At 45.0% G+C, this 24,005-nt stretch overlaps 1 protein-coding gene across 11 annotated transcripts in view; it reads left to right on the forward strand.

Annotated features, from left to right (window-relative positions):
- The window catches only part of rbfox3a (RNA binding fox-1 homolog 3a), a 296,448-nt gene that overhangs the window by 113,611 nt on the left and 158,832 nt on the right, over positions 1 to 24,005 (forward strand). For all 11 annotated transcript variants that reach the window (XM_081698296.1, XM_035533352.2, XM_081698294.1 and 8 more), the window contains one exon: positions 20,778 to 20,861. In XM_081698296.1, coding sequence (XP_081554422.1) covers positions 20,840 to 20,861 — 22 coding nt within the window. In that variant the 5' untranslated portion in view covers positions 20,778 to 20,839. The remainder of the gene's footprint in view (positions 1 to 20,777; positions 20,862 to 24,005) is intronic.

Raw genomic sequence — 24,005 nt, forward strand, 5'->3', positions numbered from 1 at the left:
GATCTCTGCTGTCCTTCGTTTTCAACTGATAGCGCTCTGTCTAACTACATTGAGGACAGCCCACTGAGGTTTAGTTCATTAATTCCTGTTACATATTAGAAATGTCACACAATACAGGATAAAATTGGATTTAAATTGGCCATGTTCAAGATACTGTTGTAAAAAATAAATGAAAGAAATGCAGGCTGTAATAAATGCAAATTCGTATCTATATAATATCAAGTGTTTGAATCAAATGGCCAATTTTTATTTTCTCTTGTTATATATTACTAACCAATATGACCATCTTATAGTTCAATTCAAAAGGTGATGCATGTACTAAAATATCAAATTAGCACTATAGATGAAACAATAGAATTTGATACTTTTTCAAAAATGAATCAACAAAGTGCTGACCTCGCTGCTTGATTTACTATAAATCTGAAAGCATAAAAAATGATTCATGGTATAATAAAATAAAATATATATATACACTGCCCTTTTGGTGATAATTAAGAGCAAGTAGACATTTTAGGTTAAAAGAATTGTTGCCATTGAAGGAAAGTGAACAGCCAGCAGTTAGCAGTTACATCATGCTAATAGGTCACTGCATTCTTACCTTAATATTAGCAGGTCAAGGACTGACTATTGCATATATAGCAGGATGAATATCATTATCTTCCTCTGCTTCTTATTGGACCCTTCAAGAACTATAAGCAGTATTGTACTATGTGGCTGCTTTTTGGTTGACCACGGACGACTAGAACTACCAAACCATGTATGAACCAACCCTGCACCCACATGTGCAGCCTTCTGGGTAATTAAGGTGACTTCCTGTGAAAAAGAATTGCATAGATGGTGATGCTTTTAGTACTGTGGCCTGTGCCTACTCCCACGACTCAGCCAGTCGGTGTGTTTTCATTAAAAGGGGAAAGCTGCTTGACAAGGACTATTACTTCCTCCCAGGCTTGCGTGCCGATGGGCTGTTGTTTTTCTCCTTTTCACTATTCGCCGTCACCTTCACAACTCCAACCATCCATCTTGGCTCCGCAACTCGGCCGTGATTCCCCTGGTTTCTTTGGAGCTAATTGTGCAGAAACGCAGTGGCAAGGAGCGCTAGCATTATGCTCCACACTCAGATACAGGAGGAGGAGAGAGGAATCTGTTGCCGATGAAGGAAAGCACCACACTTTGTTTAATGGAAAAATAGATGAAGGGGGACCAGAAGAAGATAAAAACTGCGAATTCCCAAAGGAAAGTGGAAACAGTCCAGTGAGGACAATAGCTCATCCCACAAACACATCCCATGCATTGTTCTGCCCCTGTTGGCACACTGTCTCATTTCGTCCTTTCTTGGGTGAACACTAGAAGAGCGTCGAAAGGGCTAAGTTACTCATCAGTGGTCCTGTAGTTACTTCTAGATTTGCTGCTTTAGAGGATGGAAGACCCCATTTGCTTTTCAAGAGATTGCCTTTAGGTTTTGACTATGTGTGGTACATCCCCTGTTATTCATCACAAATCATTGATTGGTGATAGACAGACATTTCTAGCCAAGGAGTCAAGAGCAAACAATGATTAAAATTAATATATTTGTGAGTGTTAAGTAAAATGAAACAAACTCAAATCAACCTCAAACACAAACAACCTCAGGCCATCCATGCTGTTTAAAACAAGAGTGCTGTGATGTCAGTGAGTGACATTCAGTGCCAAAGCAATCCGACTCTCAGTCCTTGGGTAATAAACAAATAAGTTCAAATCCTAGTTTCCACTTGTTTTAGTTAAAATTAAAGAAACAAACCAACCAAAAAATCAGATTGACGGCAGGGCTCATGGGGATAATGACTGGAGAAGAAGCTTTGGCCCGGTGGAGTGTCCCAGCCAAAGCAGTGCCAGGAAGAGCTAGCCAGAGGTGGCCTTTCCCTGGCAGAAGCTCTCATGCACAGCTATGATCAGTACTACTCCTGCTATGCTAGCAGCCAGGCCTCCACTGCCTTCCCGGGATGGCTTGTTCTCTACACATACACACACCAGGTCGCAGTTCATGTTTTGATCAACATTCCTTTCCATGTCTTTCTTCCCAGCAGAGTTTGGGATGAAAACACAATGACATGGATTTTCGTACTGTTCGGTTGGGGGAAAGGTTCATGGATTGGCCACAGCACAAGTCAAGGGTAATTGCAGTGGACTTTGTCTCTTAATAACCATGTCCAGTCAGGTGCTAAGGAGTGGCATGAACCCCTAGAGGCGAAGCTCAGACGGGCTCTTGGACGACTAAGTTGTTCCGTGAGAGACCTGAGCAGGAAGGCTTCTGGAGAAGGCAATTAAAACTCCATCTACAATACTAGATTAACCAAGACAGCTTGTATTGAGGTGTCCTGTCCCTACCTGATGTCCCACTTGTGCTGATGCTTCTGGGCACTCAGAGATAATTTCCCAGTAGGTTCCTTTAATGGTATAGCTGAAGTGTACTGGGTTTGAGACAATTTAAAGTAGCCTTGCACTTTCCTCTAGAATTCTTCGAGTCTTGCCTCATGTGCTGTCAGTTAGAGGCAAGTACCTTTATTTGTTCTCAGCTGGTGGTGCTTGTTTTTTTGGGGTTTTTTCCCTGCCCAGTAATGATGTTAACTTATCATTAGTGTGGTCATGAATTTAACAACCTCTGAGTCAGTGGTCACATTAGGCCTGACTCATATCTTCACATACACCCTTTTGCTCTGATGCTTTTTCATCTAATAATCCACTTCTCTCCACCATGGATACTAAGGTCCGGTAACTGTAGCTGAGTTAGAGATATTAGAGCATCTATCTCAGCTTTTGTTTTGTCTGACTGTTTGTACCCAGCCTCCCAGATGGCCCGAGTGCAAATGGCCTATGTGGTTCGATGCTATACTTTCTTGGTTAAACAATCAAGGGGCACTCAATGGTATATCCATTAAGATGTAAAATGGCTTGAAAGATACTCCTCACTGTTTGGGAGGAATATTTGCAAGAGGGTCCAAATCGATGGTCCTTTACAGCCCACTGAGGCCATTGTCCAAGTGCAATTGGAAATCTTTGGGAGAATATCGGATAGCCAGAGGAGAGAGAGCAAGAGATGCACCGCAGATAGTAAACTGCATGGAGGCAGAACAAATGAATTGCTCTTGTGAGGAATGCAAGTCCACGTAACCCTGTTTGCCTCTGGCTATTATCAAGTGACACAGCCAATGATTGTGTGGCCATCACTTTTCTTAACCGTATCCCAAATAAATGCCAGCCTGGAGCCTGCCAGCCAATCGTTAGCTGGCTCCTGTGGGATGGGAGCCCAGTCTCAGGCAGGCTCTGATCTCAGCCGTGCCAGAGGCAGTGACCGTGCCAGCTTTGCAGTGGAGGACCTGTCACCGGGGGTCACTGACTGCTGAGAGACTTCCAAGGTCATGGCGGAACATGCATGCCAGTGGACACCCTTCAGCTGTAGCCTCCCCCCTCACCTGCACCTCACACACATCTCCACTTTCAAAGGTGAGATAAAGAAGAGCATTTAAATAACAAAGTGCAGGTCTGGGAGTGCTATTGAACTCAGCAGTGCAGAGCCCCTTACAAAGTCAAGCAAAAGGGCTTTAAGAACCCTCCAGGGCTCTTTAGGACCTGTTAGGGTCCAATTTCCATGCTCCTACTTCTGGATAACTGCTGATCCTCTTGAAAGTCTTAAAGTGAAGGTTTCTGGTCAGTTCCTTTCCTCAGCTGTTCATGTTGTTAGTGTTTTGTTTATTTTTACACAAGTATCAGTGTTTTCGTTGCTTTTAAAATTTCCAGTTTCTTTTCTTTTTCTGGAAAAAGAAATATTTGGGAATGTAGTGGATCTTATATGATTGAAGAGTTTAAAAGTGCGATTCCTATTTCCTTAGCTAGAGCTTTTGATTGAACCAAAGACCAAATAAGCATTTATAGCTGGAAAAGAAATATTCTGTAAACTATGTTAATTTTTTTTCTTTTGTGATTGTATAATGACATGACTATACTATGTCATGGCTTCTGCCTTCATTATTGACAGAGCTTCAAAGGATTGACACTAACTTTTAGAAGACTTTTGCATATCAGAGGTCGGAGACTGCTGATGTGTACAGAAAAAAAAAAGTCTACAGATATGTGTGGCTTTGAAATGATAACAAGCCATGCTTCAGAATCCATTTCTTCTTTGCTGGCCAGGGTCAGGTGAGGCCGGTTGTGTGATTTGAAGCAAATTGATGAGGTAAAAGTGAGCCGATCTGGAAGACCTCTGAGGTCTCTCTACCTTTATGAAGAAGAAAGAAAGAAAGGGAAAAGCACCACAGTTCTTTGTAGAATTCATCTTATGAGTGTAGCTGATGAAGACGTTGTTGATGGTGTATGGGAAACCGATGGGATACTTCTCTCACTCAAATGATCAGTCTCTCTCTGCAGCACTTTTCAAAATTTATTGTTCAATTTATTTTTGTACCCTTGATGATGATCAATAGAAACAACTTTGTTCTCGGTGTGGATGTTTTCTCATTGTTTTCTATTAGAATCTGATGGAATGGGACAAAGTCAAACCACAGAGCAATTATCTCAAATTGTAGAAAAATACCCAAATAATGTTATAGAGGTTATTGTTTAATTTTAAGAGCTTTTAATACTCACATATATTAGTTTCTTATAATACAATAAAGGTGTTAGTATTGAAAAGTAAATGCTTAAACTTTAACTGGTTATGTACATACTGTGGCGCTCATTACTAAAGTCTTGTTTGTTTAGTTTCTGTAGCTTCATGTATATTGCCTCCTTCATTCATTGAATTCAGTTCAGTTTAGTCAGTATTAGTGTTTCTGTAAATTACATTAATTCTAATTGTGATGCAGATTAAGAGGTATAATGAATCTTCTGCGTTTATGTAGTTTCCTTCCAAATAAATGGCATGCTTATTTAGCAGCATCATATACCATAGGTGGAGCTTCTACTAAAGGAGACATTGCTTCTTTTACAGACTGCTTGACACCTAAGGAAATGGGCATGCAGTTAACCGTGTGCATGCTCCTAATAATAGCGGTATTTTATACAGGTAGTTTGGGATCGCTTTTTTTTACTGGAAAGTTGCACTGCAGACAAATGGATCCAAATTATACCCTGCACCACAGTTCTTGGCAACTGCACTGATTGTAAATTTTTGTAGAATTAATATGTCCATGTTTACTCACAGACATTAACACTTTATTTAATCCATTCATTTTCTACCAAGGAAACACTTCGATCCAGTAGGTGCAAGAACAGTGAGGAATTTACAAAAGAAGAGCAAGAGAGTGAGAGAGAGAGAGAGAGAGAGAGAGAGAGAGAGAGAGAGAGAGAGAGAGAGAGAGTGCACATACTTGATCGCAAACGTAATAGCACACAGAGGCTGCCATCACAACACATGCACACCCTTACGCACGAACATATGCACAAGCACTATTTATACAGGAAGTGAAGTTAATGTGGTCATTTATTACTTTAGATAGTAAAATGTGACCATAAAACAACAAAAGTGCCTGCCTTTATGGAGAACTTTGCTTCTGTTGCATTTCTGGACATTGGCCTCTAAAAAAAAATCAAGTCTTTCTCACTGATGCTGACATACAGTATGCTTAGTAATGTATGGAGGAGTGACAGTGCACTTAAAGAGGCAAAAAAACTTGTTAACTACAAGCCCCTTTGGTCTCTCTGACTGGAGTTTGCTTATTCTGGTCTTGTTCCTCCGTGTTGGTAACATGCTCTATAATACGCTGAACAGCATGAAGATAGCAATGTCATATTTTAGAGTCTGGAAAGAAATGATAGGAATTGATTGGCCTCCGATTCTAGTGATCCGCTGTCTTCCTGTTGCAGCGCTGGCCCATTATTCACTCCCACTGACTTGCACATTGTTTACAGTGGGGCTCCCTCTCCGAGTGGAAATATTCTCCTTTCTGAGGGATGGTGAGTGATAGTCAGTACGCAGATCTCCCTCATAAACTTGCTCCGCCAGTCCTGGCCCCACACCCCTACCCACAGCCCACCTCACCCCAATCAATAGCTCATTAGTTAAAGGAAAGGAGGGCTTCTTCTGGTTACTGCTCACCAGGCTCAGAGCTGCTGCAGTCACGGGTCAGAGTGTAAAAACTCTCTTCGGCTCCTCTGTGAGGCCTGCATGCACAATTCAATTTGGCCATATACCTGCCAGCTGTGGCACAGACCTGAATTCTGTGTGCTACTACACTAGAATAGAGGTTTTAGTGTGATGTTACCTGATATCTTGAGATTGCTTGCTTAGTTTATAATATGGTTTTCGTCTATTTCTGCAGCCCATTCTTATATTCTAATGCGGTTCATAATTTTTTTAAAACTGTGTATGGTGTACCGTATGCATCGTGTATTGATTGGTAATTAGTGCAAATAATGAATGTACAGTAGATATGCATTTATGCATGTACACCTAAAACGAATAATGCTTGTAAGATAAAACTAGGCACACAGGCAGGTAGTTAGACCCTGCATTCCCAGCCCCTCTGCCGTAATGAGAAACGTATTGCCACTAGTGAGTAATTAAGGTAATTGTGAATCCATTGCCACATGGCTGTACCAGAGTAAGAGAGATCCTCTATGTTGCTTTATCTGCACCTATTGAATTATGGACCTGACGGCGTCACCAAGCCGCCATGCTAAATCATAATCCCCTGACCGTGGCTGTCCTGTGCTCAGGTTAACCCCATTGGTAAATCGCTGTCATTTGTCATCAACTGACATAAACTGCCACGGATGATTACAGCGGTGTCATGTCCATGATACAATAATGTGGGCTTTATGACTGAGTGAGTCAATTTTAGCGTTAGCCGTCCATTTCTCTCCCCTTCGACTGCACTGCACATCAGTCGCTCTCTCCCTCGTTTTCTATCAATCAAGATTAGCTCTCTGCTGCCTACAGCTGGGGATGAGCACAACCTCAGCCTGCTGGAAGAAGAATGCAGGAATACCAGGAATACATCGGAAATACAACAAGTACATGTTTTGCAGCAGGCAGGGTTTTGAGGTGGGAAAATTGGCTGTAGTGGTCTAAATTCTAATTGTTCTGTGATGGGTTCCATTTTGTATCAGCTACAGCCTATGTACAGTCTATACAGCCTGGCCAATTTGTTCCCCTGTGTGTGTGTCTAGTAACTGGTATTTAGTTAACTAACCTACACTGGAATTAATTAAGCTGTCATTGATAGAATGGTAGCTAGTTACAGAAAAAAAAAGCACTTTGAAGCTACATTATAAGAAACATTAATTATGGAATTGCTTAGTCGTACTGACCATCATGAGAAATAGGACCCTTCATTTTATGTGTGCTTCAGGTTTCTCCCAACTAAATGGTAATTGGAAGCACAAAGATATATTATAAAGGTGATCACATTGATTTATAGTAGGTGGAATCTTCTTAGCTGAACAGTGAATGCTGTTCATAATAGAAGCAATGACAATACTGACAACTTATTTAATCTGGCCAGAATGTAACAAGTATTTGATATCAAGCTCGCTCATTTTTTGGCTGGAAAAAGAAGCAACATTATTGAAACTACATGATTATGAAAGTAATTAAAATATCCAGAAGCAGATAGCTAAACAAGTATTATAGTTGCTGTCCCCAGCCATGCTAGTCCGTGTCTAGACACTACAGAAGCTGTCTGAGTGTCAGATGTTTTAGGGGGGTGGTATGCAATCCATTTGCTTAGACAAAAGGTTTATAAAACTACATCAGTGCTACATTTTGTGATATCAGTGTCAGGCACAATAGTGTTGTTAAAGTTGCTCTTCTACTATCTCAGCTGGGTAAAGGAGGATTTTTGCTTGCAGTGATGTGTACTGTATAAGCATTACTGTAGAAAGTTTGCTGCTCATTGCAAAAATAGAAATATAACCTTCTCTAGGGAAGAGCTGAAGGGAAGCGTTATGTTTTATTTACAATGAGCCAGCAATACCTTTCATGGCAGTGGGGGGGGTGGAATGAGGGGTGTGGTGGGTTAACAGGAGGGGGTGTCTGGGACTGAGACTGCAAAGGGAGAAGAGTATCATTTGATATAAATAAAAGAAGCAGTTTGAGGAGAATGATGTCGAATGGGGAAATAGGCAAAGCCCTGTGCCCATGGAGAAGCTTCCGCCCCGGCTTGTATCCATAACCCTTATGTACTTTGACAGTGTGAGTGCCTCGGTCACCAGGCAATGCACAGGCCGCAGAATTAGACATACATTTCCTCCTCCCCTCTGGTGCCAAGTGCAGAGTGTCAGCAAGCGGCCAATATCCCCACAAACTATCTGAGAAGAGCAACATGTTTTATTTACCTCCACTTAAAGCAAATCCTCTTTCCTGCTACAGCTGTTATCCTCGTGCTGCGTTCAGATATTATGCTATTTGTCCCTGCCTCTGTTGCAGTGATTCATTTATTTAAGAGATCGAGGAAGCTGAGAGAAATATAAAGAGTTGCACTGAATGCTGCTTTGTTTATGTCCGCATTTTTATCCACTTTACACTGGAGGAAAGTGAAATATTATATAACCCTTAGGGAGCTAGGAATGGCCTTTTTGGTCTCTGTAGTTGTTTGTGAATGTGTTTTTCTATTTTACTGCATGTATTTGCATTGATTTTGCTCACTTTCCTTAAGTTGCTCCAAGCTGACATAATACTTTTGAAACTCTGGTGCAAATTTGTTAGAGGTGTGCATCAAAGCCTTTCCTGCTTTATGTCATTTGCTAGCAGTTTGCCTTAAAGCTCGTGCCTCTCACGTTTGTGTGGTAAAGCTGAGCTTCTGTACCAGCAGCCACAGTGGCAAGGCAAGTTTAAAGACTTCCGTTGGCATATTTTGTCATATAAGAAGCATGTTCGGAGCCGCTCTTTCTAAGAAATGTGGCAAATGAATCGAACTCATATGAACAGGCATTTGCCACTTGTGACATCTGCTCTCCAAATGGGGGTTTAAATAAACAGTCCTCAAGCCATCTGTCTGAACAGCCAGAATGCACGACGTATTTTAAACAAGCCTTGTTAAGAGACCACCATTCCACCCTTCCCTGACTAAAAGCTTGAAAGGTGAGCAGGAGTGAAGTGGGTTGAGGGTTGACTAGATGTCCCACTTTTAGGGATAAAAGGAGACAGGTCCCAGATAGGCTGAGGCTTTTCTGATTGACAGATGTAATTAAGGTGCTAGCATCGGTGTGATGTATTTCATTGAATGTGACCACTGCTGCCACCACTACCCCCTCCTCATCTCTGATTGGGCGGCACTCACCTCCCCTGTCCTGCACGAGCCCCACGGCTGCATCCGCCCTGACACCATCACCCATGGAAATGCCACTGGAACGCTGGTTATCCTTCAGCATCCAGCCACGGTTTACCACTCAGCTTAAAACACCACCCCCCCCCTCCCACCACCACCCTATCCAGTCCCTTTCCATCCCAAACTCTCCCTCTCCCATAACTCCCACACACACACACACACACACACACACACACACACACACACACACACCTCTGTATCAGCACAGTGTGCGGAATGGAGGAGGGGGAAAATGGATAAGAAAAAGCAGGCTTATCGATTTATCTGAAAGGCTCACTCAAACATGAGGACCTCTGCTGACTACAGCTTTTCCCTGTGTGGAGGCGAAGGAGCAGAGGATCAACAACATCTGAAAGCAAGCCGACCGGCCTCGTACAAGATCGCCTTAGGAGCCGCTCATCTCGACAGGTCCTGGTGAAAACGTGGAGGAGGAGAACACCCGTGCCTATCCTGGGCTGGCACTAGTAGTCTTCCCTGGTTAAACCCCTGTGAGTGAGGCCCACTCAGGCCTCTTCATGTTTCGTGCACAAGAACTATTTCTTGGAAGTTAATAAACCCTGAGGTTATTTAAGCTTTTTTTTCTTTTCTTTCCATATTATAGGAGTTTTAATTTAGTCATGTATGTGTTTATGTCAGATAGATTCCTTTTCTAATGTGTCAGCCCTGTGCAAGAAAAAAATAAACAAATCCAAATGTGTTTTTGCATAATTTACGTGTTTTGTTAAGTCAAGTGCCCCTGGGTACTACAAAGGTTATAATAAGCATGCACAAAAATAAGGGTAATTGGCATCAGTTGAAACCAACCCCCTTATGTGCAACATCATTAGTTTTCCCTTGATAATGCGTTTGAAAAGTAAGCAAGTGTTACCCACTGAAGTACATAAACAATCAAGGATCAAAATAATTTTTGATTATTCTTGAGATGTATAGATTTTAAATTCCCTTCATTGTGAAATTAATTACTCTGAATAGTACCCAATTCCTGAGTGAGCATATAATGCATGTGTTAAGCCTATAACTCTGACAGATTTGCACCAAATGCCTGAAATTAAGCTCAGTGCTCCAAGAGGCAGCTCGCATTAGATTGTTATTTGGCGGCTGTGCAAAACCAATTACTGGAGGAAAAGAATCATTAATTATTTTGCTTAGACCACACATTCAGTTCAGTAAACAAATTACCCCTAAGATACTGTAAGTAAGGCAGCATGATTTTCAAATGACAAGAAGTCTGAGCTTCTTTACCAACATTACTGCGGGCTCGTTTCGCACATGCCTCTTGGGTTCAGGGTTAGAGACTCCCCCCTTTGAGATAAAAACTCTGCGTGTTCTTTCCCAGGCACATTGTCGGTTTCGTGCGGGCTGTGCTGAGAATGCGAAGTGTTGGAAGAAGAGGCTCATGTTTGTTGAAGCGGCCGGCTTGTTGTGTTCGAAGGTGTTTCACTTGTGCTAATTTCCAAGCAATGCTGTCTCATCAGGAAGTTTGGAGGCTGAAGTAGCAGCACTGAGCTTTGGGGGCTCACACTGGTCACCGTGTTCTGCAGTGGTGTCTAAAAACAGCCTGGTCACTTTTGGAATTTGACAGAATACAGCAGACCATCTGAGTCAGCAAGACAAAACTTTAAATGCGTGAACAGATTTGGGTCTGATGCTTTTTTGTCAGTTCTGGATCATGCTGCTCCTGCTAGGTTTGCTTCCAATTTGATTTGCTTGAAGTGAAATATTTGAAATATCCTCTCACCCAGTGGGAGAGCCAAGCTAGGTCACAGCGCTGCCGTCCACTCTCTGCGCAGCGCACACAAATGGCTTCTCGAGAAGCTGAGGCAAGCCAGTCTGAAAGGTGAGCGCCATTCCTAGCTGGTTCATGCTTAGCAGCAGCACTGGGAGGAAATGATGCCATATTATGGGTGTTCGCGGCGATCGAGATCTGGCGTCCTTTTCACTCCACCGAACGTAAACAAAATCTTTGACATCAACCCGACGAACACTTGGTTCGAGTTCAAACTTCACATTGATCACCCCTGAAGTCCAAAGGCACCACGCAATGCGGACGACCTTGGATTGATAGTTCGTGTTGGCCGCGTACGCACATAGGTGCAGCGCCTTGGGCGCTGCGTGGAGATAATTGTGTTTGGCTCAGCGCGCGTGTGCAGGGAAGGCAATGGTGGCAGCAGCTGTACAGGAACACTAAAACTAATTGAACATTGCACGGCGGAGATGTCAGGGCACAAAAGGCTCGCGAGCCATTTGGACAGCGGTGCCATTTAAGAATCAATAAAGCAACAGCCATGCGAGGTGTGAATGCATCTTCAGTTCATTGTCTTTCCGCCATTGTCAGCAGAACGAGCCTGCTTTATGTCCACCAATCATCTCCCAGCTACAGCCAGCCCTCCATCCAGCCGCTACAACTCACGGCTGCCCCCGGAGAGCCCACAGCGCCGCTTGGTAATGGGAAACTCACACCTGAACACACACGCATGCACACATGAGCACACAGACACACACACACACATGCACACACATCCATTTTGTGGCCACCAACACAAACAGATTCTGAGATAAATAGAAAAATGAGTGGTGCAGTTTTAGTAGCTGAGTAACTGTCAGTAATTGATTGACACCTGGCAGTGACATGTAAATTTGCCTAATGCTGGATGCCTTGTGCAGTTTTAGTGCTGATTCTGAGCTGGCTTTGATGGGAGAGACTCTGCTGAGGCCTCTGTGTTACACTAATGGACAGACTTTTAGCTGCCTTGCCATAATCATAAATTTATCGTCTCTGAGTGCAGATGGTCTATAACCATGTATCACCATCAGACCCTTACCGGACGCAAACCAGGAGAGGTCTTTCATCCTGGCTGGCTCTCTCTCTCTCTAACACACATTCACTCTCACTCTTTAGCTCTCTCTCTCTCTCGGTCTTTCTCTCTCTCTCTCTGTCTTTCCTTCTCTTTCCCTCTCCCACTCTCTCTCCACACATTGCCTTTGCTTTCTGCAAACTAAACAGATATGCTAGGCTGCTGAAATTTGTTTCCACTCCCAGCACTCGCTGCAATTTGGCTCCAATGAAAATGAAAGGCGGGTGATGGATGGGCCTCTGTAAAACAGGATTATGTAATCGGCAACTCGCGCTCTCCGCTTCGCCTACAAAGAGCCCTGGCCAGGGAAGAGCGATGAAATGAAAAGCGGTGGTAGAAGTCCTGACCCCATGGGTGTGTGTGTGTGCTTGTGTGAGTTGGCACTCCCCAGCTGAACGGCTGGCATGTTTCGCTTCCGACACACTCTCCATCAGACACCCACTCAATCACTGCAGGGGAGAGGCAGGGCCCCTTCATCCCCCCAGCCAGGCAGAGAGAGGACATTCCAACTGGGAGGACTCAGGCCAAGCCAAATGCTTTTTAGTGCTAAAATCACTGTGAGCCATCATATAAATGTATAATACAAAGCACCATTATTCATTTTGTTACATCTGTGCAGTTTTGATATCTCTCACTATTTTCAGTGTTTAGGCTGCCTGTTACTTAGTAACCACAATTCCTTGAAAGGTTTTAGTTCTAACACAATTCTGCCATCTGCCTCACTATTAGTCTCCAGTATGAATGTGCAACATGTTTTGGAGTGACATCACACATTCACCCAGTGAGGTTTGTTGGTGGATGTGTTAATCACTATCTGGAGAGATATCCTCCCAGCATGCTTTGTGCCTGAAAAGAAGGAGGCAGGATCCTGATCGTGGCGCCTTTGTTTAATCACCCGGGACATTTTAATGGCTCGTCAGAAAATGGTGAAATATGACTGGAGGCTAACTGATCCAAAAATACCCATAAATCCCCATCCAGGGAGCTGTTGTTGGGGTCTGCGGGGGGTAATCCATAACTCTGGCAGCCCGAATAAAGGAAGAACAATTAAAATAATGAGTGGGCTGATTAATCTTTACATTAAATATTAAAAGCTCCTGGGGGTGGTCATCACACACGTGAGTAGTGATGAATGTCTGATATATGAGTGCTTGTGTGTGTGTGGTAGTCGGGGGGGGGGGGGGGGGGGGGGTACACTCTGGCCAGTATATGTCTGCTGTTGTTAGCAGCTGTTGGTGACTGGGATGTTGAAGGGTAAGAGTACTGTGAACACTGTCTCTGTCCCTTGATGCTTCTGTTGTGCTAATGTGACCTTCGTTTCAGTGCTGCCCCCAGTCACTGAGGATCATTTTCATTTCAATTCGGCTTTTCTGTTCACTAAATAAACCAAACTCAAAATAAATTGTAATGTGTACAGTTAAACACAAAAAACAAACAAACAAACTGTATACACATATTTTGTTAGTGAGTTAACACTCTTTTTCACAGGTTATGAGTTTTCAGAATATATTCAGGCCTTGTTCAACAAACCATTTTTTTAATAAAGAATAGTTTCACAATGCAAGCAAACACAAGTACAGTTTGCACCCCCCCGCATGCCTAAGTGATGCATGGGCCACTGGTGAGGGGCTAAGGCCTCAGAGGCTGGACCCAGGTGCTGGACTCTGCTGGGAATGCAGTATTGTCTATTGGTCAGTAATGCTAGTCTCTACCTTGTTATATTTCTGGAGCTCAGAAAAGAGTTTTTTTAAGAAAGCAAAAAGGGAAAAAAAAGGGTAAAACCACCATGGTGTGCGCACTAGGTGCTGTGGTGTCAGAGGCAGGTGCTCTCTGAATGGAGGAGTGGGTCTCTCGCTGCCTGTCAGGCCGAGGGAAGCTCAGGCCTGTCAGGCCGAACAGCAAACACTGATTCTAAATAGACTGGGAACAGAAATGGGCTTAATCAAACGGCCGGTAGAGCCCCTCTGGGCTGCCTGTGCCTTGTCTGGCTCTAACCCGTGAAATCGAGTTCACCGCCAGTGAGGATGAGCCCAGCACACGCGTCTCTCGCCTGTCTGAGGCTCCCACGCACACATGTGTGCATACACACATGCACACACTCACACACACACACACACACCCTTGCCACACGTTTCGCCCGCACGTAGGCACAGCCGTCACACACAAATACTCAGATACTAACTCAAAAACGCACACACACACTCGCAAATACCAGTGACTAATTCCACACACAAGTCCATGCCCAGTTGTCAGTGTCTAAATCTTTTACTTCATGTGCACACCGGCAGTAGTTTGTGTGCAACAGCCATAGAATCCTGGCCTTTGTTTGTGGGTTCATTGTTCCCCGTCTCACCCCTCACGGCCCACGCGTGTGCTCTACCACACCGTACGGGCTGCAGACGACTGGGAAGTCTGCTCAAACGTGTTCGTTCGCTGTGCGTTCGCGGAGCTTTGGGAGCCAGATGGCCACGCGGCTCAGGTACGCGCCCACTTGCCGTACTGTGCGTCACATCTTGCTCAGGTCTTTCCCTGTCTGCCAGCTTATTTGCACATTTCTGGGAGAAGCAAGCTGAGATGAAGGCTTGCTGTGATCAGAATTTTGGAAGGGCTGCTTTCAATCAGATTGATTGCAGACAGTTTGCTGGGAAGCTCTTCTGACATCACTTCGTCTAGCACTTTGTCAGTTGGTTCAACAAAGAGAGATCAATTGCACAGTTCTTGCCATAAATTATGCATTCTTTTTACTTTTCATCACAGAAAAGTCTTTTATGGCTCTATATGACTTGTCCAAAATTGCATTTAGTGCAATTTTGAAGGAAGAGACTGACAACAATATCAAACATATTTGCGGTTACTCTGTTTTAAAAGAGGGTTGTGTGTTGAAAAATGCATTCGGTATGCAGAAAAAAAAATTATTTCAGTACTTCATCAAAGTGATTATGTTTTCTCTCTCTCTCTCTCTCTCTCTCTCTCTCTCTCTCTCTCTCTCTCTCTCTCTCTCTCTCTACCCGATAAAATAACTGTACTTGCTGTAGGTTAATATACTGGTGCTGTTTTTAATTTGCAGTCACTGGAACTGAAGAGCCAAACATTCAGGTTGCTGAGCTTAAACTGCACAATAAACAAAAAGAGAAAAAAAACAACAAAAAAAAACAGTAGGCCATGCACGTCGCAGTCGAAAATTAGCTAATTAAAAAACAATCCAGCGTGGATTAGAAGCTGCTGGTGCTGAAAGCATCCAGCTCAGTGTTGAGAGAAAGGCAGCAGTGTCTGTAGCAATGTTCTCAGACTCAGTCCCCCAAATCCAGGCCCAGCCTCCATGTTAGCACCTCAAATCTGCCTGTTTGCACTAGAAACATAATTACTGCCGTTCCATAATGCAATGATATACTGTGGAATGCCAATGAAAATGAGATGACAGTCTTACTGCCTCCAACGATGGCTTGATTTCCAATTTAACAACTCACTAAATCCGCGCTGCTTCGGAATAATTACCATAAAATCCAGTTTTCATCTCGCGCTATAAAGCCAGCTCATGTTGTTTTCCTGATCCAGACGGAAGAAAGTCACTGATGACAAACTAACGATGTTTCGTGATTGGGACCATGTGCCCCTAGCTCCCCTTCCGCCATAGCACAGCACCACCAGAGTGATGCATTTTTACGGCTTACTTTACGCCCTTGTTACATTTTAGTGTTTATTTATGTTTTCCTAAATCAAGTCAAATTGGAAATAAACCATGCCATTGTTTAAAATTATTTGTTTGTTTGTTTGTTTATTTTGTTTTGGTCCTTTTTTTTTTGCCTGTTCTTTATGGTGGACCATATTTCATTTGATGCCCCCCCTCTTCTCCCATGGGCTGCATCATACACCACACATGCCTGTTCTCCGCTGTCTCCTGTCCATCCTGCCTGACAGTGAGCGAGCACCGCAGCACGTGATTGGGGGTTTACCCACGAGGCCCGTGGGAACAGAGGAGACAATTAGCTCAGCATTCAGTCACTCCAATGCCAGACAAAGCCCAGCACGTCCCAGCATGCCACGGCTCTGGTCTTTAGCAGTTAGCGTGCGTGCCTGAAACCAATGGCTGCTGACTGAAAACCAGCTTTATTGCTGTTTCAGCATCAACGCATGCTGCCGGAGAATCCGAGTAACCGGCATCGCGCGCTCATCATGCCGCTCACAAGCCGTGGAGAGGTTCGGCGGCTCCTTGTATCTTTTGGGCCGCCCTGTTCTGTCTCCCGTCCTCCCCGTGTGCCGCATGTGTCCACTGCAGATGTGGCATCCCACTGTATTATTTATGGGTGCGGGCGGTTAATGGCAGCATCTCCAGAGTGGCCTGGCATTTGGGAGCGCTCATTAACATTTGCTACATGTGGTTGAGCAGGGCTGCTGGGGAGTGCTGTCCGCTCCCTGCACTCATATATCTCAGCTGGGCCACCAGGGCCCCAGCCACTATTTACTGCTTACCTAGTGCAATACGAGACAAAGGAGATTGGAGCTGGCACTGCGTAATATTTCAGCGGCATTGATGGTCAGAGGGGTGACCCGATGGAGCTGTTCTGCTGCTGCACGCTGCATGTGGCCACAAAGCCCAGCCTGGCGGGCACAGATATCCCTGGCATGTGATTTCGCTTGGTTACTGAGGTGACCTGAGAGTGGGCCTCAAAGCTCGACCTTCGGCTTCTTCCTGCTCTCTGCCACATGGGTCTTGGTCGCTTTGTCACTCGGAGTATGGCTGGTCTCGACCTCCGATTTGCCCTGTGGTCTTTAATAATCTGCGCAGGGTATTTGTCTGTTTCTCTCTTTTCTTTCTCTTTCTTTCTTTTTTTCAGTTGGCCTTGGTCTGTTTTAGGTTTCGAACAATCCCCTCTCAGTCTGAGTGTGAACCTCCGGGGGCTTGCCTTGTTTGGATCTAGGCCCCAGGGTTGTGACTCACTCTGGGCTCTCCTAGTTAAACCAGCGTGTCTCTATTAGAGATCTTGCATACCGCTGCAGCTCCAGCTGGAAAAGGTTACACGCTCTCATATCCACTCCCCAAACAAGGGGATCAGCTTTCCCGCCGTCTCCCACCGCTCGATTATGCAAATCAAATTACGCCGGCTTGGCCATCGCCATCGACTCCCTGCTCTCACCTTCTCCCGCCCCTGCGGGAGCCGAGGGTTGTCTAGCATTCGCTGCAGTTTCGAGATCAGTCCTGAGTGGCCCGCCAATCTGCTCAGAGGCTCAGCTTGTGGCTGTGTGTGCGAATGCAAGGTGGTGGGGGGTGGGGGGATATTTACTCTGTGAATGGAGGATGAATGGAGTAACGGCTGTTTACTGAGCTCGTGTAGCCTGTTCATCTAATCTGCTTCACAAAGCCAGCGAGAATCCAAAAGGATTCCGACAGGGTCCTTTTGTGTTTGGGCACAGCTCTGGGCATTTTCCTCCCTCTCCTCGCCGTACACCCAACTCTCATGTTGTCATGAAAAGATGCACTCCCCACAAAGTCTGCCATCCACCCCCCTGCTCCATCTCCTCGTGTCTTTGAAGGCAGGAGGAACATATGCAGACAAACACCCGGATAGGTGTTAATATTCTTTCCTTTGATTTGTCTGAAACGGTTGTTACCAGATCACTGCAGGACCCTTACCTTCCCCGCTGTGCCCACTCCTAATGGAGCGGAAGGCTGATCTCTGGGCTGTGGCAGACAGGTGCCGTCAAATGGAATCCAGCCAGCGGACTCGTCCCTTTGCTTTGCCTGCTCGATTTTCCTCCCATTTCCTCTCATTAAACTTCCCATTGTACTGGTGGGAGTCAAAAGTCACTAGCGTCGAGTCCCAGACACGGTGGTCCGACAGTAAATGAGAATTCTGGCAAGTGGAGGACTGAAAACAGTGAGGCACGTAGTCCGTTCCAGTCTGGATGTACTTCTCTGATGTCACAAATTAAAATACGATGATGCTGCACTTGCTCTTATGATGGGGATTTCCTTTGTAGCTCCCACAGTCTGCAGGGCACTTTATAGTGGAGATATTACACTGCATTATGCCATCGTTTTTCACACACAGCTGCCTCATTCATTTAGTCCTGTACAGGAATCTAAATAACTTGTTGAGCTAACGTATCGAGATGATTATGGTTTTCTTTTTTCCCCCGTATGCTTGTAACATCAGTGTTTAACAATTGATTACTGTTTTATTGTTTTTACCACAGTGATCTTCAGTTCCATGTTATTTATCCCCTTTTACCATCCAAATAATTAATCAAGTCCACCACAACATGAAAAGAAACAGATTTTAATTACTTGTGATGAAATAACAAATTGTTTTGGCTTTGTTCCCAAAACGCCAGCACTATTGCATGGCAATTCATTACACACAGAGACACGCTAGAGGGAGAAGGAGGCACCGCAAGCTCGCCTCTGTGGGGATGGAATCAATACGGGTAGGGTGTGCACGGGCGTGTTTGTGTAGGAGAGAGAGAAGGAAAGATCCGTAGGGACGAGATCAATACGATCTCAAGGGTTCGATGTCTGAGGACCTGCTAGGCACACACACCAACAGACAATAGACTGCATAATGTATACACTTGTATCATATTCCACTGCGCCACTGGCTTCCGTCCCACACACACACACACACACACAGTAATAATTACCCTGGCACAAACGCGGCTACTGAGCGCAGATAGGAATACACCTTTATTTACAAAATTTACGTGGGAATCTGTTGAACCAGATTGACTGCAGATAAGTGGGATCGTGCCTGAAATGCGCTTCTTTTGCTGGAACTCCTGCGGAGATCCAGCAACAAGCACGGTTCACTTTCGAATTCCGTCACTGACCACAGGGAGGGGAAAAAAAAAAACAAAAAAACTCAATCTCTTTTACATGTCATGTGTTTTCTCGTGTCTGAAGGGAAATGTGCTCAGCGTCCTGTCTGGTGGGAACGTCCTACACCTGCACTCCTGCCTGGGCATCTGCTTACATCCAGGGAGTTTGTTGATATGCAGTGTGCCGCTTTTTCGCCTCTGGTTCTGAGTGCCCGTTTTCTGGCCAGCATGTAGAATTTCACCATAAATTAATTCTAACAGAGCCGGTACTGCACTGGATCTCCCAGAAGGTTTCGGTTTCTCCAACTTCACTTCTGCTCTGGACCACAAAGGGGAACACTCAGAATGCAAGACCCTTCCCCATGGACTGAGAAAAAGAGAGAGAGAGAGAGAGAGAGAGAGAGAGAGAGAGAGAGAGAGAGAGAGAGAGAGAGAGAAAGAACTAGAGAGAAAGAGAGAGAGGTTCTCTGTTGTTGACAGGTGCTCTTTTTTTAATAAATACTCCCGCTCTATATATCAGATTAATGTTAACTATTTAATGACAAAGAATAACAACACTTTTATCAGACTTCGTGGATGTGGCCCGGGCGCTATGCATATTTAATCAGAATGGCCTGCAATAAAGGCCATTAAGGCTGTGTAATTATGGTAATGTACGGAAGGAGATGTTTTGGCCGAGCGCTATATGTTTCTCTCTGGGGCCTTATGTTTGAGGCTCTACTGCCACCATGCCTAGAGGAAAGCTGCAGCACTGCGACTTCTCTTTCATCGCCTCGTTCTCCAAGATTAATGCTTCATTTCTCTCTCCCCCCCCTCTATCTCAGATGAGAGTATGATGAGGTGATGAGAAGACAGTACCTGACTGCTATATAACAAGCACACACAACCCCGCTAGTCTCAGTCTCTATTAGCTAACTGCTGATATTAGTCGGATGTCAATCCTTCAGCGTATCAGGCAAAGGGGATGGTTTAGTCAGCCTAAGTTGTGTTCCCCCAGAAAGGCTTAATGGGACATGCGTCCCAGGGAGAGGGGTGCCCCAGTCATGCGCCACGCCTGGGATGTCTGGGCTTAATGAATGCCACATGTTCCTGAAGATCCCATGCTTCCGGATTCAAATGCAAGCGCCGCGTGCCCAGCCTCCTGACAATCCATTATTTTCGCTTTGTTTTCCTTAACTAAGTCGGAGCAGGCGACGCGAGCCAGGCTGGCCAGGCGCTGTGGCAGCCTCTGGGGTGCAGCGGCATGTGGAGAAGGGCACAGTAGTTTGGGCTGGCACGGGGCACCGGTGGTGGAGGCTTTGGTTATGCGGTGGAACCCTGGGCTTATCTGGGCCCTCCCACTGCCTCAGAATTACCATAACGAGGGCAGTCTGGAGACAGGAGCTGATTGAAGCCTTCCAGTGCCAACAGACCCGGGGTAGTGCCCATCCACGAGGATGGCCTCAGTGCTTAAAGCAGAGGCACTATACCTATGCCGAGCCATTAGGGAATCCAAGTACAGATTGAAATGCAAGCAAGCATGCCCTTTTCTGATTTAGCAAATGAGACAGTGAGAAATTACTTTTCAGTTTCGGGAGTTTAACCTTGACTTTTACTTTTGCAAAAAAAAAAAAAAAAAAAAAAAAAAAAGAATATATATATTTTTTAGAAAACATACCAGAGTACTAGCTTGTTCTTTTTTTTAACATTTGATTGCTTTCTTATCTAAATGCATGGCTTTACAGCTGTATGTTTTGCATATTAAACCTTTGCATGTATTGTTTTGCCCTGAGTGGCATCACACTGACCCTGTCTGTCGGTTTTGCAGGACCCACACATCCGTGAAGCAGAAGTGAGTCTTCAGCACAGCTCAGACACAGCCTGTTGTACATGGAGACCCCGAGCTGGGCAGGTCAGTGTATGTTTGGGGGGGGGTCTGGTGTGTTGGGTTCGTGTGTTGGGTTGAGTGTGAGGACCACCCTACTCTCACTCTCTCTCCATTTTTCTCTCTCTCTAGCCCACTTGTTTTCTCATTACTCGCTGGTTCATTGTACCTAACTGTTACCTGCCGTCAGCCCTGCCTGTTGAAGGGAACGCTTTCTCCTTTCCCCGATTCACTGGAAACCTGTCTTATCACAGCTCGGACCCCAAAGACACCCCATAATGACAGGTCATACCTCACTGCACAAGGGACTACATCCAAGGGAAGTGCTCGGCGGTGGATGCTAGTGCTTGTCGTGGGGAGCCGGCGGTAGCGGTGCATGTGTGCGCTGGAGCCCGGGCGTGTGTATGTCTTTAAATGAGGGAGGGAGGGAGCACAGTGCAGGGTGGGTTGTGCTGACGACAGGCCTTTGATTCGGAGCATGCCCATTAGAGGCAGCCATAAATCCTGGGCTCTCCGGACTCCCTGTGTCAGCAGTCCATGGAATGAATTGATATTAAACGCGACAAAAAGCCTCTTTAATTCAGCCTCCGCCAGCCTCCCCTTTCTCTTTTTTTCTTCCTCTCTCTCTCTCTCTCTCTCTCACTCTCTTTCTCTCTCTCTTTCTCTCTCACTCCTTCTTCCCTCTTTCTGCCTCCCCCTGTTCTAGGCTGTAATTGAAAAGAGGAGAAAGAGCCCTGCAAAGCCAAGGCTGTCATCATAAAAACGTCTGCAATTACATCCCTTCAATCCGTTATTTAAAAAACTCATTCATTAAATATTATTTGTAAATAGCCAACCATTTTTTCTTGACTTTTCTTTTTCCTGACCTTTGAGATGTTGTTTTGCATTACGCTTTCTGGAGATTATGAGGCGTTTTAGGGGCCAGGTGGGATGGTGAGTGTGTATAGCTATGTTGCCTTAGCAGTGTACGCTTTCATATTGATCAGAGTTGCTAAGTGTGGGTCTACAGCACATGCCCAGGGCACCAGCATACTCACCACTGCTAACTATAAAACACCAGTAACAGAGCAGCCAATCCTCTCTATTACAGCTTTGATGGCAGGATAGCTTTCACCTAAAATAATGGCGATAACTTGATTCACTCTCAGGCAAATGGGATATGCTAAAATGTACCTTTTTCTCATTTTCATTGCCCTTTTTCAAAAGGGTGTGTGTGGGGCTGCAGTATTATGAGAACAGCATCACCCATCACTAGGTGATCTCACCAGCTCAGGTGATGCACTGGGGCCGTGGGCCGCCGTATTCCAGGTGACAGTTTGATAAGTTGGAGCCGCTATTCGCGGAATTACTAAGACGAAAAACGATACATCAAATGAGGGCCTTTGCAGCGCGCCGATCTTTGAAGTGCAGCGGGTGCCGTTCTAGGTGTGGAGCTGGGCAGCTCGGTGTGCTTCGCCCAGCATCAGCTACAGCTGTTGCAGCTCCCGTGCTTAGCAGGGACCCTGTGTGGAGGCTCCCAGCCTGCGTGAGGGCCCCGCGTGATGGATTGAGTGGAGGAAAGCCCTCATCTGGCTGTGCATGCACTCGCTGAGCGAGGTGGGCCCCACGTAACTAATGATATTTGCCTGGAGTCATCGAGAGCTGGATTTAAGTATTTCGGATTTAAAGTCACATTTGTCTCTATTGTTCACACTGAGGAAGTCATTAGTCAAATTCAGCTTCATCTCCCCAAACGACATTTCCACCCCCAAGTGCATGCTGTGCAACTGTGGGATTGTCAGACTTCGTGTTCCAGAAATTAGTCATGTAATTTTTTGCTCATTTTTTCCGGATTACCTACAAATCTCTTTCAAGATTGACTATATAATTCTATCTAAACCATTTGTCTCATGGTGGTATTTCCAGAAAGTAAGTCTTTGATAGACGGCTGTCATTGTGTGTTCTCTTTTCCTATGTATGGTTTCTGCAATAAAACCATTGTTTCTTTAAATGTATAACATGCCATTAGTATTATTATTCTAATTATTATTACTACTATTCATTGGTTGATTGTTTATTTATTTATTTGTTTATTTACTCTGTTTTCAAACAAGCCATAAAGTACTACTTTCCTACCAAAATAGCAAATGGATAGCAATAAATATGCTGCTTTACTTCAAATTGCTCTATGAAACTACACCTATGGAATTACAAGGATTATTAAAATGGTTCCTGTTGGAATGAGCAGACAGACCTACTGTGGTGGATCTGGCGCTACCGCTGTGAGAGCATGCACACTGTGGACATGCAGGCGTGCCGGCGTCAAGCTACCTAATACCAAGTGAGTAAAGAAATGAACAGCAAGCACCTTGAGCGCAGCATTAAACTGATCTGAGAACAGACAAATCACTGTCCTGTAAAGCAGTGCTTCTTATGGGCTCAATTAGAACATGCTGCACATTGTCAGCTCCTTGGCTCACCAGCAGTGCCGCTGCCGCTCTTCTCCTCGTCTGGGAGCTTCCAATGTGGCCAAAACAAGATTAGCCTGTTACTTGCGGTAGTACTTTAGGGCTCAAGCAGAATCCAAGTAGCAGCAAGCAACGTTAATTCCATGCTGGAAAAAAAAGCTACACTCTGTGAAAAAATGTGTATCTGAGATGCCGGAGAGTACCCTTAGCAGAAAAGTGCCTGTGAGCTATTCCTGCACCGATGATGGACGAGTGCAGGGTTTGGAAGCGGAGGCTGAGGGAGCAGGGATTGCACCTGACCGCCACTCCCCTGCTTCTTTATGGGTGCACCTTTTTACGGATCCGTCAATGGAAATCTAATTGCTGGGAAAGCAATCAATCCCAACTCAATTACTGTTGTGGAATGTGGCACGCACAATATCCCCTCCTGGCTGTTTGGCTGCTCCCTTTGCTTAAGGTCTAAATCATGGTGTTTCTGGACTGGGCCGCTCGGCCATGAGGAAAACACGTGAGCCGGGATTTGAATTACTGGCTGTGTCCGGTGAGAGAGTCCCTGCCGTGAATGCGTTAACGCCACATGTGTTCGCCATGACACCGAGAGGAAAAAAAAAACACAAGCGATTGGAGAAAATGGAGTCAACTGAAAAGGGTTTACATGACACAGAATGTTCAGTTCTGGCAGTCCACAGGGCGTAACGGGAAGTGACTGGAGTAGAAGGCTTTT

This window comes from Electrophorus electricus, chromosome 15, assembly GCF_041902795.1.
Source record: "Electrophorus electricus isolate QZ-2024a chromosome 15, ASM4190279v1, whole genome shotgun sequence".
Lineage (NCBI taxonomy): Eukaryota > Metazoa > Chordata > Actinopteri > Gymnotiformes > Gymnotidae > Electrophorus > Electrophorus electricus.